Source organism: Montipora foliosa, chromosome 8 (genome assembly GCF_036669935.1).
Source record: "Montipora foliosa isolate CH-2021 chromosome 8, ASM3666993v2, whole genome shotgun sequence".
Taxonomy (NCBI): Eukaryota; Metazoa; Cnidaria; class Anthozoa; order Scleractinia; family Acroporidae; genus Montipora; species Montipora foliosa.
Genome location: NC_090876.1, coordinates 46321896 through 46337358, shown reverse-complemented (window position 1 = coordinate 46337358; position 15463 = coordinate 46321896). Strand labels below are relative to the sequence as shown.

The 15463-nt window shown below is 41.0% G+C and overlaps 1 protein-coding gene across 1 annotated transcript in view; it reads left to right on the top strand.

The window, feature by feature from the left end:
• The first annotated feature begins 3740 nt into the window (after positions 1-3740).
• LOC137967673 (ankyrin and armadillo repeat-containing protein-like) overlaps positions 3741-15463 on the top strand; it is an 18898-nt gene continuing 7175 nt past the window's right edge. The window contains 7 exon segments of the mRNA XM_068814201.1: positions 3741-6005; positions 6007-6235; positions 8031-8186; positions 11593-11874; positions 12858-13102; positions 13546-13695; positions 15431-15463. The exon segment at positions 15431-15463 is cut by the window's right edge and continues 381 nt beyond it. Coding sequence (XP_068670302.1) covers positions 3741-6005; positions 6007-6235; positions 8031-8186; positions 11593-11874; positions 12858-13102; positions 13546-13695; positions 15431-15463 — 3360 coding nt within the window.

Sequence of the window (15463 nt, the reverse complement as noted above, 5' to 3'; positions counted from 1 at the left end):
TCCTGAACTTTTCATCAGATATCATTTGAACAGACATATCTGCATCTTCCAGCATTCCAGAGGTGGGTGCGAATGGTCTTTTGGTGTCCATAAGCTCTGTGAAAGGATTTGCCAGTAGGCTAGATGGATTAAACACTTGGTGGGAGACTTTCATAGATTCCGGTGGCACCCAAAAAGCAGATGTTGCTTGCAGACACTTAGCATCCATACCTAGGGGTTTCACTAGTGGCGCTGCCATTGCAAGGCAATGTGAATCGATGTCCATATCTTCTTCTGATTGTGCGCATGAGTTCTTTATCAACAATGGTTTCTCGTCTACTGCCATTTCTTCGTCCTTTTGCTGTACCAGTGATTCTTGCTCTTGCACAACTTCCATCTCCTCCAACGTTGCCTGAGCAGTAAATGGTGACTTCATGAACGATGGCATTGAAACGGGGAAGAAACTCCATGATGACTGTCTTTGCTGACTTTTCTGGGCCCTGTCTCCTTGCACGTCTTCCTGTTTTTCGAGTTGTTCATTCGTGTCCATCACTTCGCCTTGTTCTGTAGCTAGTGTCTGTCGCACATGGTACGACCCTGAACCCACCGCCATGCCAGATAAACCACCACCTATCACGCCCTCGGATTGTTTAGTCACAGAACCTTGGATAGACTCTTCAACGTCCATTGACTCTAGCTGTTCTAGTTTACCTTTATCTCCCGACCGAGATGATCTAGAAGCCTGATCCACCAAACCAAGTTCGTAATTTGACTTATGATCGACAGCATTTTCACAGTTCTTCCTTTTGATATTTCCCTTGGGCAGTTCTGTTATCGTCGAATCAACACTGTTTGAAGCAAAATGGCTTGTAATTCGTTCATCAGGTGATCTCTTGGGTTGAGTTTCTTGCCAGTTAACTTCAGTTGCATTTTTCCGTTCAGATGACTCAGTCAGTTCCTGTTTTTCATATAGCCGCCTTCCCTGACATCCCACAGTTTTTTCGATATCATCTGACACTTGTGTGGACCTTGTATTTTCGCTGCTCTGTAGGCTCGATTGTTCAGGCGCTTCACTGACTTTAAGAGACGTTATCAGTTTGGAAACTCCCGCACTGTGTGACTCTGTTGTTTGAGCTAGCGCTTTAGGGTTAGAACCTAGTTTTACACTTGGCGACAGAAGGGACGCCCTTTGCTTCTCTTTATTTGCTTTCCCTACAGTAGGCTTAACAACTTTCCTGCCAGACAGAGGTGGTGTATGTGTTTCCTTGACCAAGTTTTGAGTCTGCTTTGCAAAACATCCTGGACTATGTGCGCAGCTAACCATCGACGGTTCATTGAACTGTCCCTTTTTTCCCTTCTGAGGGCAAAGTGTTTGAGAAGGAAATTTGTGTGTGGAGGACTTCTTCGAACGACTTTTAACGCCTTGTGTGCTAAGGGGTGTTGGCTGCCTTAGGCAAGACTGGTTGGCTTCGGTCTTATTCAATACTGCGTCATTGACAGTCGGAGCCTCTGCAGTTCTTTGTTCTTCCGGCGTACTGGCATCAAACAGGTAACGAGAAGTTACTTGGCACAATTTGAACTGTACGTGGGAAGAGACTGCGGCAGCTTTAGATTTCACTGTTGCGATGACATTTGTAATACAACTCAGCAGTGTAAGGTCATTGTTGGTTTCTATGATTTCCACGCTTTCTGGCTGATCACCTTCCTTCCGAGTTGCCAAGCAGTATAAACAGTTGTCATAAAAATCACAATTCACCATGTCCTGACCTTTGACCCTCGCTATTACTTCGTGGTCTGTGTTGTACGCATTGCGCGGCTTCTCTCCATAGATGTTGTTAAAGAGTTCCCAGTCTTTCTTAACGAATTCCCAAAACGGCCACACAACGAACATAACCATGCACATCATCGCTTTTGCTAAGGCTTCCACGGTCCCAGGAGAGCGTTTACCTTGTGGATTAAGTCCGAGGTCAGATGCCTCTTTCTTTACGCTCGCGCTATCCAAAAGAGGGGAGCATACGGCCATCACTATAGTAACCATCATGTTTGCCAAAGCCTCCACAATACGAGGAAAATGTTGAATTTTTGAGTCACCCTGGAAGCCCAATACCTCTTTTTCGTCAATATCTGCGGCGTTCTCTGTAATCGAGGAGATAGCGGTTTTCTCATTCTGCCGAGTCGTATTCTCGCTTGAGCCCTGCTCATCCCGGTGAGCTGCAGTCGCTGTTTTTTCGCTCTTGTTGCTATCGACAGACCATAATCGCACAGGATACTTAACTGACTTTGTGCTTTGCACGACTTTCTCAGGTTGAAAAGTTCTGCCGGTTATCAACTTATCTAATGGTGCCCGGCAAATCTCTAATCCTCCGGTGACCCCCTTTCGTTTCCGATTGTCATTCTCAGCTTTACTTAATGGGCATGATACTTTCAAACTGAAGGAACCGTTCTCTGTCATACCACAATTGTCGTTCCTCCTGTCTCCTCCACTTACCGGTGGCATCTTTATTACACAATCGCGTTTCTTCTGATGAGCAACGTTATCTTTCTGTTCCGGCGTGGCATCAAAACACCGCCTTACTGGGCTACGATTCCGCTTCCATAGTGGCGCATGCTTTTCCTGTTGGTGAACAATGTCTTTCCTTAATGTACTATCCCTAACCTGTTTGGAGTTCATTATGAAAAGAGTTCCTTTCACACCATTCTTTCTTCCTTGTCTGTTAATCCTTCCTTGCTTGTTGGAAACACTGACAACTCTCTCATCACGAGTCTCAATCTGCGACTGAACCACATTACTACCATGTTTACCGCGTGCGATTACCACGGTATCTTCTTTTTCTTCGTAAGGCTTCTTGCTCTTCTGGACAGAATGTCTTCCATGAAACCTCTTCGTCAACCAAGTAAACATCTTTTTCATCAAGATTAAAGAAATCAAAAGAGCAATACTGATTACAGCATTGTAAAGAAAAAACATATCGCACTTCATATCGCAACTCACAGTCTGTCTAAGCTACAATAGACTATCTTTTTGATTCCCGTTTGTGACGACACAGATAACTGTTTCGTCAGTTTACGAATGTCACACGCGCGCGCGCGCCAACCACCGTTATTCGCCATTTTCTTCCATTTGTTGAATTTTAGAGATGCATTAATATGTTTCTGGAACGATTTAACTCTGTACATTATACAAGGCAGGCAAGGCGTCAATGAAAGGAACGGAAATTCAGTTGGCAAGAAGAAAAATGAGACTGCTCTCAAAAATGCTTGCCACAATTCTTTGCAGCTCAATCCCGTATTCTCTCTGCGATCAGTTGCCATCGAATGATGGATCATGTACAGCTGCGTGCATTATATTTGTCATAAAGAAAGATGAAATTTTACGAGAGAACTATTAGTTAAAGTAACGTAGGACGGTCAAGTCTTGGTCCCAGTTTTTTTGTTACACACGGTCAGTTTGCATCGGTTGCCAAGGTGAAATGGTAATGAGGAAAACTCAGACAGGTGGATCTTACCAAAGGTTGATTTTTCTTCCAGTGCAGTGCTCGTTTCGTTGTTATGGTAAGTTGGGATCTTTGATTCACATTTCAAACATGGCGAAGTATAAGCACCTGAACACGTAATCTTGTAACCCTAAAAGAATTAAAGTCAAAACTCAACACCGTCGAAATTTCTTGGATGGAAAACATGCACACGAAACTGAAATCACGGAGAACTTGAGGTTTTTGCGTATTAATTAAGAGTCTGCGGGTCATTCAGTTCGTTCGAAAATGGCGTCTATTAGTTCGAGCATATCTTCAAGTCGGCGTGATCATCGAACATCCAGCTCGTCAGAGATTATGGCGTCCATGACTGCTTCGCGAGATGCTGCAACATATTTTGACAAAATCGAACGCTATGAGCTGCAAGAAACGCTAGCTTACACCTCTTTTGACTGGCTGCTTTCAACTGAAGACACAAGAATTTTGGTTGAACCACCACGAGGTTTGATTGCTGGAATTCAAATCCCCAGTAGTTTCAACAATTGCTTGTTACTAATTCCCAAAGAAGAAGGAATCGATCCACTGGAGCTGCGAGAAATGCATCAGATCGTTCGCGAACTCGTCACCGGCATCTTTATTTTAAATCAAACGCCTTCGATCACTTTAGAAGCTAATTTTGACTGTAGCACCTCGTGTCAAATTCCACCGGCATATTTCGATACCAGGATTGGTCAGGTACTTTCTGAAGTTGACTACATGATGAAAAGTTTGTGGCATGGGGCTTACTTTTCGAAGGATAAAAGGAAAAAATTTGCGGAACGCTGGAGGCAAGCAGTTAATTTCAACTCCACCACAGGAGAACCAGAAACTCGACGAAGCTTGCAACTTGTGTGGACTGAGGCAGGAATTTTAGACTTGGCTAAAGATCCTGAACTGGCTGAAATCTATGATTCACTGCCAGATGAGAAAAAGGATGACCCAGTTGCTATGGAAGAGAGGAGGAACTTCATGAGACATGTTGATGAGCTGGCACTGAAACTTACCTTTTTTCAAAACACAGTTAATCAACATCAAAACATGTTTTTGATTGACGCTAACTATCATCTTTCAAGTGTTGTGAAATCAGACAAAATTGATCTTCAAACTTATGAAAAGCTTCAGCGTCGGTTGACTGCACATCAGGAATTTATCAGGAATGCCTTACTGTTGAAGCCTGCGATAAAGCGACAATTGTGTCTTCTCAAGTTCATCAGTTTTATGGTACCATTCCTAGTTGCAATCAAGAAGCGATGTAAAGTCCCTGATGTCAATAAACTTCTCCCACAATACACTTTTGAAGAGCGTAAGACAGAACGGGAATTCCCGCCGCTGATCTTACGGCATGATTTCAAATGCAAAAACTTTGATCATTCCGAGAAGTACTTTCACCTTCACGGTGGTATTTCATTTGTGCGGGAAACTCCTGGAACTCAGGAAATTTCTCCAGTGATTGTTATTGAGGGTGAAAATCTGGAATATGTGGCAACTGATGCATACAACAAAATCATGAGTTCTGATTCAGTGATGTTGGAAAGTTATCCCATGACACCTGTAGAGATTGACGGCAAGAGTTACTTTGTGTTAAACATTCATCTTGAGACTTACTACCCTGTGTCACCAAAACATCCCTTGTGGATTCATGCACATTATGATGAAATTGTGAAGCTCAAACCCAAGAGGCTTCCAGTGCACGAACTTCAAATCCATGAACAGTTCAAAAAGAGATATGGATACCAAAGAACTGTTAAACTAAAGCAGATTCCTGCAGGGCTGCAAGCTAGTGCTCAAAGGGGGCTAGTTTCAATTTTTCACACCATGACACGGAGGTTACCTCCTGTGCGTTTGACAACTCAAGACCCCTCTGGTCTCTCACTGATTCATCATGCAGCCATGTTTAACAGGCCACAAATTATCACCATCCTGGTGGTCATGGGTTTTGATGTAAATGTACGACGTTACAATAATGTATCCTCTCAAGGTGTAAGTCCACTGCATCTTGCTGCTCGATGCGGAGCCTTGGACAGTCTTGTTTGCTTAGTGACTTATAAAGCTGATGTCATGATGTTTGACAGTCAGGGCTGGGTGCCTGTACATTATGCTGCATTTTTCAATCATGTGGATTGCCTCCTACATTTGATACACCATGAACCGAAGCTGATGGAGCTGAAATCAACTGATCATTTGCAGTCTACACCAATTCTCTTGGCAGCTTCTAGTGGCGCTCTTGATGCGGTGAAATGTCTTATTGAGAAGGGTGTACAGTACACGTCCATTGATAAAGAAGGCAATGGTGCGGTTCATCTTGCTGCTCTTCATTTCCACACCAACACTCTAGAATATTTCATCAGTTGGAACAACATTGATGTACCTGTGTGGGACCTTCTGGTTGGTATGCTGAAGTCAGATGACTTTAAGAGAAAACACAGTGCTGTTAGATGTCTTGAAGTGCTCTCCTTAGCTGCAGAAAACAATTGGAAGTCAATTCTGTGGGCAGGGGGTGTTCCAGCTCTTAATTGTTAATCTTCTGAGAACAGATAATGTTGAGCTCCAGTCACTGGCAGCTTCAGTCTTGTGTAACATTGGCTCTCACGCTGAGGTTAGAGCTGAAGTTTCTAAAGCTAATGCAACTCCTGTGGTCATTAGCCTGCTGAGTTCACCGTTGCCTATGATCCATTCAAGGGTTGCTGTCATTCTTGGTGACTTGGCATGCATTGATTTGAACCAAGCAAAGATTGCAGAGGAAGGTAAGATATGAATTTATTTTATAAAAACCAATGAAATACCAAGTGAGCTTTCACAGAAAAACATATCTTCACACGTGAAGATAACATATTATTTTCACATGTGAAAAGATCACTGTTGCTATGCTTGCATATGAAAATTGCACCTTTCGATGCCCTTGGTGAAATAATTTAGTATTCCTGAACTTTGGTGATAAAGCGTATATTTCGGAAGATGTTTCCTTGTAATATTACCACCTGAGGTCACTCGCAGGACTGCTATTGCGTTAATGGTGGGTTGAGATGAAAGTTCAATCTTTGTCAATTGATTCTGATGTGGAATTGCGACCGTGGGAACATTTTATCTTTATTTATTTATTTATTTATTTATTAAACTTCGCCTTTTAAATTAACTATTAACAAAACATGACGACGTAAACAAAAAATAAACAAATACTGGGTAAGGCAGGGTGACCACAACAGCTGACGCCAATTATTGTGGGCCATTTATCCAGGAATATTTTACTTAAATTGGTGGCTCCTGAGAATGTAGTCTCCAGCCTTGGGATTTTATTATACCGTTGACAACCGAGAAATTGAGAAATGGCTCAAGTTGCGTCCGATCTGGAAAATAACCACACAGCTACCCACAATGGCAATAAGGTTAGGCTTTTTAATTGAGAATTCTTTTCATATCATTATCTTCTTAAGTTTCTTATCAGGATTCCCATACAAATCCTTATATTTTTGTCAGCCATGCTCACACTGGGCTTGGGGTGCCTCACGGTATTTCATTGGTATTTACATAATAAACAGAATATTACATGGCCACTTGGAGATATGAAATTTCAGTCTTTTCTCGTGTTGAAAAAATTAATATTTCACGAGTGAGCTGCGCTCACTCATGAAATATTTTTCAAACTCTAAGAGAAATTTCGTATCTCCACGCGGCCATGCAATATCCTATATATTAATAATAGGAATACCAAAGAGGAGAGGCTAGGGTTGCAGTAATCTAAAGGCGAAGTCACTAATGCATGAACAATTGTTTTTGTTAACTCAGGATTGAGGAATTTTGTACTTGGTATTTGTACTTGGTGAAACACTGGGCGTTTATTAAATTTTGAGCGCATTGTGAAAATTGTGAAGAAAGAGCTGCAAAATATGGCCACGTCAAACTTAGAAACATCTTCATACGGAAAAATAAATTTCCAAGCTAGGTGCGTAGGCTGGTTTAGATTACCGAGTTCTAACGTGTACTGTCTTGTTTTTTTCTTACAATCCTCTAATAAACACTGCATTCTTCTGATTGGGTGCACTGTTGAATTTTTCAAAGTCAGCGTTTATTGGTACTTTTCCTTCCATCTGTGGCATTTATTCAAGGGTGGTGTTTAATCGACTGAGTAAAATAGGGTAAGCTTCTTTCTACTAATCACCCTGGCCCCTGGCTAGGCCTTCAGGGTACAATGTAGGTTGGTTTCAAGACTTTTTTCCGTGGAGAAAGGAGTCACTGTGATACAACTTTTATCTCTTATATGTACATGTAAATCATACAATATGGTGTCGACTAGGTGCTGAAGAAATTATGTGTTTTGTTTATGCTTTGTCAGTAAGGAAATGATGGAGCTAAAATCCTATGTTAAAAACCCTTTGATACATGTAGCTGGAACATCTTCACAATCTCAGCAATACATTGTTTCTGTAGTATTACTGAGGGACTCGAAGAGGATCATTGAATTTGTCATCAGAAATCATGGATTTTTTAAATGAATGACAAAAATACTAATAATTATTTTCTTGTGTGATTGATAAACCTCAGGTGGAATTGAGCCTCTCGTTTGCTTGCTGGACTCCGAGCTAGAGCATGTCCTTGTGAACTGTGTCCATGCACTGAGGGTGTTGTGTGATGGTAACCATGACAACCAGACAGCTATAGCTAAGAGTGGAGCAGTTGACATCCTAACGGAACTGTTGAGTAAGTACTGGTAATAATCCGTCAGTCTTAGAACCTGTAAACATCTTATTACAATGATACTCGGCAACAGAAATATCTCATTTCTGATTGGTCAATGATAAATGCACAAATAAGCTCTTGAGTGCATGTATATTATAATTTAATTTGTTCAAAAAACGTGTGAGCTTTCTCATGTAAATTTCATGTTTTATGATCACTTATGATGTTTTGAAACTTCAATCTTGAATTGCACTTTCCTACTTCTCGTGGAATTTTGAGAACTTTTACATTGCAACACGCCTCACCGTGGCCACCCAATAAACTTTCACATTCAACAATTACGTCTAAGTATGTCAACTCAATTACCCATGCAACGGTGTTCAACTTACAACTGTGCAGATTTTGCAAGGAGGCGTGACTGTCAATTAAATTCACATACTGTATCCTGATTGGCGGACAATTTGTAAACAACTTTGTTAGGTGTCCACTGTAAGGCACGTCGCACTAAAAGCATCACTTGCGCCCATATGAAAGTCATGAAGTGTTTTTAGTTTGGCAGTATGGTGTACTGTTATGTAATTTAATTGGTAGTGAACCTTATAATTTGACATGTAAGATTTTACACTATAAAAGTAAAATATGGCAGTTACATGTAGTAATACCGGTACATAAATTTATTAAGGAAAAGTTGGTTGAGCAACTAAGTACCGTGTGGAAGGTCTCACGTTTGAATGGCAGGTGGAACTCTCACTCACTGTTTGAAGAGAGTAAGGGTAGGGTACAGAAACCGTGTCCAGTGGACTGGTCATGTTCTGGACAGTGGCATCCTTCTTTTTCCCATTCAGTGATTGTAAACGGCTCCACAAATTGTACTTCTGAAATGCCCAGACAGTGGTGGGTCGTAAAATAAAATAAATGTAAATGTGCATCACTTCACTTTAAAACGCTACACGACCTTACTGCACCTTTACCCTCAAAATTCAGTAGACTAAAAGTGATAAGTAACATATACAGTACCTGTACAAGATATTGGCTTTTTTGGCGAGAGTGAAAGTTATGTAACATGATGTAACTTTCTTCAATAGATCATTTTCGAATCCTCACAGCTGGACTGGATCTAGCATGAAATGGAAGCTAATGTAGGCAAATTAATTTGCATTTGAAAAGATTTGCTTGCATTAGCCTCCATTTCATGCTAGATCCAGTCCAGCCGTGAGAATTCGAAAATGGTCTATTATATAATTGTAACCATTGGAAACTCAAAAAAAGTCTTAGCTCCAGATGGGATTTGAACCCACAATCCTCCATAATCTAGTCAGATACTGTAACCACTGAGCTACTGGAGACTATGGTGAGCAAGGGTGAAATGTGAGTCTTGACTCAAACTGCATCATGCAGTTACAAACTCAAATAATGACTGACAGCATAGCTCATAACTCAAGGGCACCGAACGACGGTTTTCTCTCAAGTGCTTTTTAACGCTGTTCTCAGCTCTTCGGAATGTTTTTAAAGCTTTGTGGGTTCATTTTAGGCTGCGCTATAAAATTTTTATCTGTTTGGTTATTCTAGGGGAACTTGAAGCTTTTCAAATTTACTAGGGCATTTTGTCTACTTCACTGGCCATTTTTCGGTACTCACAAGACATTTTTATAAATATCGAAAGAAGCAGGTATTAACTTTTTCAGATCACGAAGGCCTTTCGAACAAATAATTGAACGAAATGTTCCGTTGGGTGTCCCTGATAATTGCATTGCGCAGTGACCTTCGTTTAAGCATATCTGAAATGAGCCAACCAACCACCCAAGTGAATATAATTTATAATTCTCACATTCGCTCTTTATATTATTATATCAGAAACCCATAAGGGTTGAAACGTGTAACGGCCCCTTGTGTGCTGGGAAACAAGCTTCTGAATATTCAATTTGCTAAGTACCATATTTGGAACAACAAGAGCGAGGGGTTTCCAAATATTGTACTTAGCACTGAAACATTCAACCAATCAGTTTGCACTGAATATTCGGAAGCTGTGAACGCGCGTTACACGTTTCAACCCTTATGGGTTTCTGATTACATATACAGTAATTAATATAAATAAAAAAAAAATATATATATATATATAATTATATGAATAATACATGTAGTTATTATTGTTACGGTGATATTTCTCATATTCGCTCACTTGAGAACTTTCTTCAAAGACCTGAATGACAGTTTTGTCTGAAAAAAAAAGAATTTCTCATGCATTCCTGTCATTAAGTGGTTCCACCAATGGCAAAGCTCCTCTGGTAAACTACCAACCACTGAGAAGCAATGATTCTTCAATTCGCTCTTGCGAAAAGCGAACACTCCAAACACCTGTTCACAAATCCTTCTTGACGTGCCTTTATTAATTTAGCTTTATCAACTCACTGATAAAGCCAAATTTTTAACGTTTCACTCCCCACCGAGACAGCACCACAGTTTATTTAGAAGCGAAGTCCATCATTCTGTCTAAAATAGAATTAGGGAGCTTTTAAGCAACGACAGCGGCGACGGCAACGAGAGCGTCATCTCAAAATATACATTCGCGTTATTTTAATCGCTTCGTGACTATTTCAACGTTTTTAATATGACAGGGGTGTGGTAGTTCCTCAAAGATGACACTGGTAGGAACGGCGCTTAATTTAGGGGAGGAAATGAAGGTTTATCCTCAAGTGCTGACGTTGTTCATAAAACCTCAAATTTGGCTATTTCACGTTTTAGTTTTGCTGACGACGGCAAAGAAATGGGCAAAAGTTAAAAACGCACGTGCAGGGCGTGCATTTTAAGCTATTGTTTTTGCCTACTAAATATGCAAATTTGTGACGTTCTCGTTGCCGTCGCCGTTGTCGTTGCTTAAGCTCTCTATTGTGACTTGATTGGAGGGCAAAGCCAGCTCTTAACAATACTAGGCGTAACCATGAACTGATTTTGAAGTTGAAATCACTAGACGAGGCGAGATGACATGAAGACGATGCATTATGTAAATAACTTTTATCGAAAGTATTCATGTGTGAGGCTTGTGGAATGTGTCGTAAAATGGAAAGGTTGGAGTAAAGAGGTGATTACGTCACCAAACTAAATTTTGGAAAATCTCGAATTTTTTGAAATTGTCTGAGAGATTATAATTAAAAAATGGACATTCCTTGCCGCAAATCAGCGTGTTGGTGCAAATTGACTCGATACAAACAACCATGAGGTACGCGATCGTCATTTGGGCATATGACGTATCAAAGCCGAGATGCGCATGTACGTATGACGTAGTTCAAGATGGCGTTGAAAAAGCAAACGAACGAAAAACGAAAACTTTCCAAAGCTCACCCTTTTCAGAGGATACCCAAGATTAGAAATTCCGTTCAGTTCTCTTGACGTCGAACGCAATTATTATTCTCTTCAACTACATCTTTAGGTGCCAAATCAAAAAATCTTCAGGCAAATACTGCAGCTTGTTTGAGCTCTCTGGCCAAAGGTCATCGAGGAAACCAAGACCTGATCGTTGCTTGTGGAGCTGTCAAGCCTCTGGTCGTATTGACCAAGAGCACCAAGACCCTGTGCCAAGTGAAGGCAGCTGGTGCTCTGGAGTCCCTCGCCACAAACAATCCGGAGGCGCAGAAAGAGATTGATGCAGCAGATGCACAGAGACCCCTCATAAGGCTGTTGAAGATGTGGGCTGTTGAGGTCAAGGAACAAGGTTAGAGAATCATTATGCCAGAAAAAATGGGGGACTCTGATGGGTGAGATACTGAGATGCTGGTCGCCTTACCTAGTGCTGAAATTTATGTATTTTGACATGAATTAAGACTGTTAACAGTGCGGCAAACATTTTGCGCCATCTATGCGTAGTTGTTGCTTTGGATTTGCGGGGAAAGAGGAGATGATTGTATCGTGTTTAAGTATCAAACTACTTTATCATACCTGTCATATTTACAGATTTGTTTGATTCTGTTACTCTAAACCTAAGATGTTGAAAGAATTATTTCTTTTGTTCAGACTAGTATGTTTCAGGGATTGGACTCTCACAGTCAACTCTTCTCTCCCAATCACTTTATTACTTTAGCGCCTTAGTACTATGTTGGCTTCTTGTGTTCTTGCTTGTTCTTTCTTCCGTTGCTCGTCACTATAATTTCGCCTCTTAATTCGTGCTCTTTCTTGCTCTCTCTCTCTCTTTTTTTGTCACTGATAATTCGCCTGTTTTCTCGTGGTCACAGTCACTTTAACCATCGCTTACCCGTCCCCTGCTTACTACTTTTTTTTTTTTCTTTCTCTCTTTCTCTTTCTCTTTCTCGACTGCGTCTCGGGTTTGCATAACTGTCGAGAATTCTCCCAACTTCCCCGAATGTTTAGATGAGGCTATGGAAACACGGAAAACGTCCTCTATTGCTTAAGCAGTGTCAAGAGCAGTACGTTGATCATGCAACTTCCCGCCAAAAACACGCGGGTGACAGCCCATGTAACTTCCCTCCAAAAAACGCGTGTTCTAGCAGTGCGACATTTCGGGCTTTCATGAAAAGTTGAACGTATGCACGGACGGTCGTACGATGACGTCATAACTAAAACCAAAATTTCCCGCATAGATGGGTTACCATAATTATTTTCTTAACCATGGAACTCCGCTATAAAAATTATTAGTAGCGTGAAGAGCATATTCCTCGACTCGAGCTTTCTTCCTTTCAGGCGCCAGTGCACTGTGGGCCTTAGCTGGCGTTACACGGCATCAACAGCAGCGGATCGCCAGCATGATTGGAATAAATATACTTGTGGATATGCTTATGTTGAAGTCAGAGACTTTGCAATATACTGCAGGGATGGCAATCATTGCTTTGACTACAGAGAACATGGAAAATCAGAACCGTATTGTGGCGGGAGGCGGAGTGCAGCCGTTGGTACGATTGCTAAGGTCACCAAAGACCACTGAAAAGGTGCGTTAAACGAATAAGCTGTGCACTCTTAAAATCACGGCAGTCAAATCATCTGTTTGGCATTGCAGGACTGTGTGCATCGGTGACAGCATTCCCTTTCAACCAATCTTGCTCGAGATGTTTCCTATGACTCAACGATATAATTATGCGGGTTGAGTTTGTTGGTTCTCCACTTTGGTTTAAGAGGTTTTTTCTCCAAATACCCTGGTTCCCGTCTCATCTTACACTAACGTATGATTTAATTTTCGTTTTATAAGATTTGAAGCTAGACTAAACCCTAACCCCGAGTCAAAACATTCAATCAAAACATCAAAACAAAATACTGTGGAAAGCAAGTGATCTTTTAAATGCGAATGTTCTCCGAGGAAGACCACCCAGCTGGCGTCTTTGAAACCGGCTTGGTATCCCATAGCCTTGTTAATTTGAGTTTTTTTCATTGTCAGGTTCTGTTGATGGTGATTCGTGTTCTTGGTATTCTTTGTGTTGGCGTGGCTCATCAGTCAAACAAGTCGACTCAGTTGGAGATAGCAAACGCTGAAGCACTTGTCTCACTGGTACAACTTCTTCGTACGTCTAGAATGTCGCTCATCCAGGTAAGTCGTTTTTTTTGCTTTTTGTTATTGTTGTTTTTTTTGGGGGGGGGGGTGGGCGGGGGGAGGGTAGTTCGCGTACAGATAAACATTCAGTTGTTGGGATTTGAGTCTCTCAGGACTCAAGAGTTCGCATTTTAATCTATCAGGGGTGCTCAACTTTTTCATGAACCTTCTGAACCAAGAGCCTACATGTACAACTCCAATACTAGGTCCTGGACCATATAGCGGCATTTTCACAGATCAAGCTATTTTTGGACGAGTTCGTAAATAAGATTTGTTTTGTACGAGCGACCATTCTCAATTCCATGGATAATAATTTCTCAAAGCTAGACTTGTGATTGGCCAAATAGATCAGGTTTCGCGGGAAAATCAATCTTAAAATAACTAGGTGTGTAAAAACGCTGTTCCATGAAGTTGTACGCTGCTACTCACGGGCTCCTATCGGAACCTATAGTGTAATAGACCTTTTCGAACAAACGATCACGTGGTACAAAATCCGCCATGATGGAGGGCAAGCTCATTATTATTCCTCCACTGGGACATTAAAACAAAGACAAGTCAAGCTTGACTGGTTCTGGTCTCTTTGTTTTAATGTCCCAGTGGGGAAATAATAATGAGCTTGCCCTCCAGCATGGCGGATTTTGTACCATGTGATCGTTTGTTGCAAAAGGCTTATTCACAATCGTTAACCGTTGACGTTCAAACGTGGCATAAGGAAGTCGATTGAGATCCGGGACCCGCTTCTCGAAAGTCCCGATAACATTTCGGGTGTCGAGCTTCCCTATGGAAGAGGTTTTAAGTCATCAATTTTCACTATGTCTTAAATACTCTTTTTCTTTGGCCATATTAGAAACGTCATGTTTTTATCTCGGTACTTGTTATTCTGAAATGCTTTTCAAAGCCTTTCATATCAGCTTTACAAGGAACAACATACAAGCGTCGGTTACAAACATAAGATAGAAACGCATCCTTTGAAATTATATATTTTTTACGTAACGTTTCGTATGCTCTAACATACACCATCAGACGTGATAGTTAACCGTAAAGTTAAATGATATTTGCAAGATACCTGTCTAATTAATTACAAAGAAAAACAGAATGATGTGATAAAAGTTGAAAAGGGTATACCAGGGAAGCAGCAGCACTTCACTACTAACGCGTTCATTCAAGGTCGGCTTTAAGTTTCTGATCAGTTGTCTGACAGTGCTTCTTTAATTTTACAATGTGTGTCAGATCGACCTTTAGCTAAAATTTTGAAAATTATTCCATTGAGTGTAAATTGTGACCAGTTGATATTTCACTATCATTTGACGTTTCACAGCCGCTTTCCCTTTTGCATTCCTTAATTGTAAACATGCTAAAAGACCAACTTATTAAAGCAAGCGGAGGGCAGTTTCGTAAATAACTTTTCAGGCCCGAAAAGGTATCGGAACTTCCGAGAAACGGGGCCTCGGTTACGAAAGCCCTCTCTGAATATAGACGATGATTTTGAATTGGCAAACATCTGTCATATGATTTTAGTCTCCTCGAGACCTAAATCAACGCGATATAACCCTTCTCAACACTGTTCTCAATACTCACATTTTGGTGTGGCTGATGAAGTTCAGCTGAGCCGAACGTAATGTTCTACATTTCTAACTTTTTATTGTGCTCTGAGTTTGAAGAAAGTATTTTAACAGTGGTGTTCGCTCTGTCGCCGATACAGAACTAAAATACTTGTCGTCTTTCTTTCTAGGTGGAAGTAGCAATAACTTTAGGAAAGATTGTC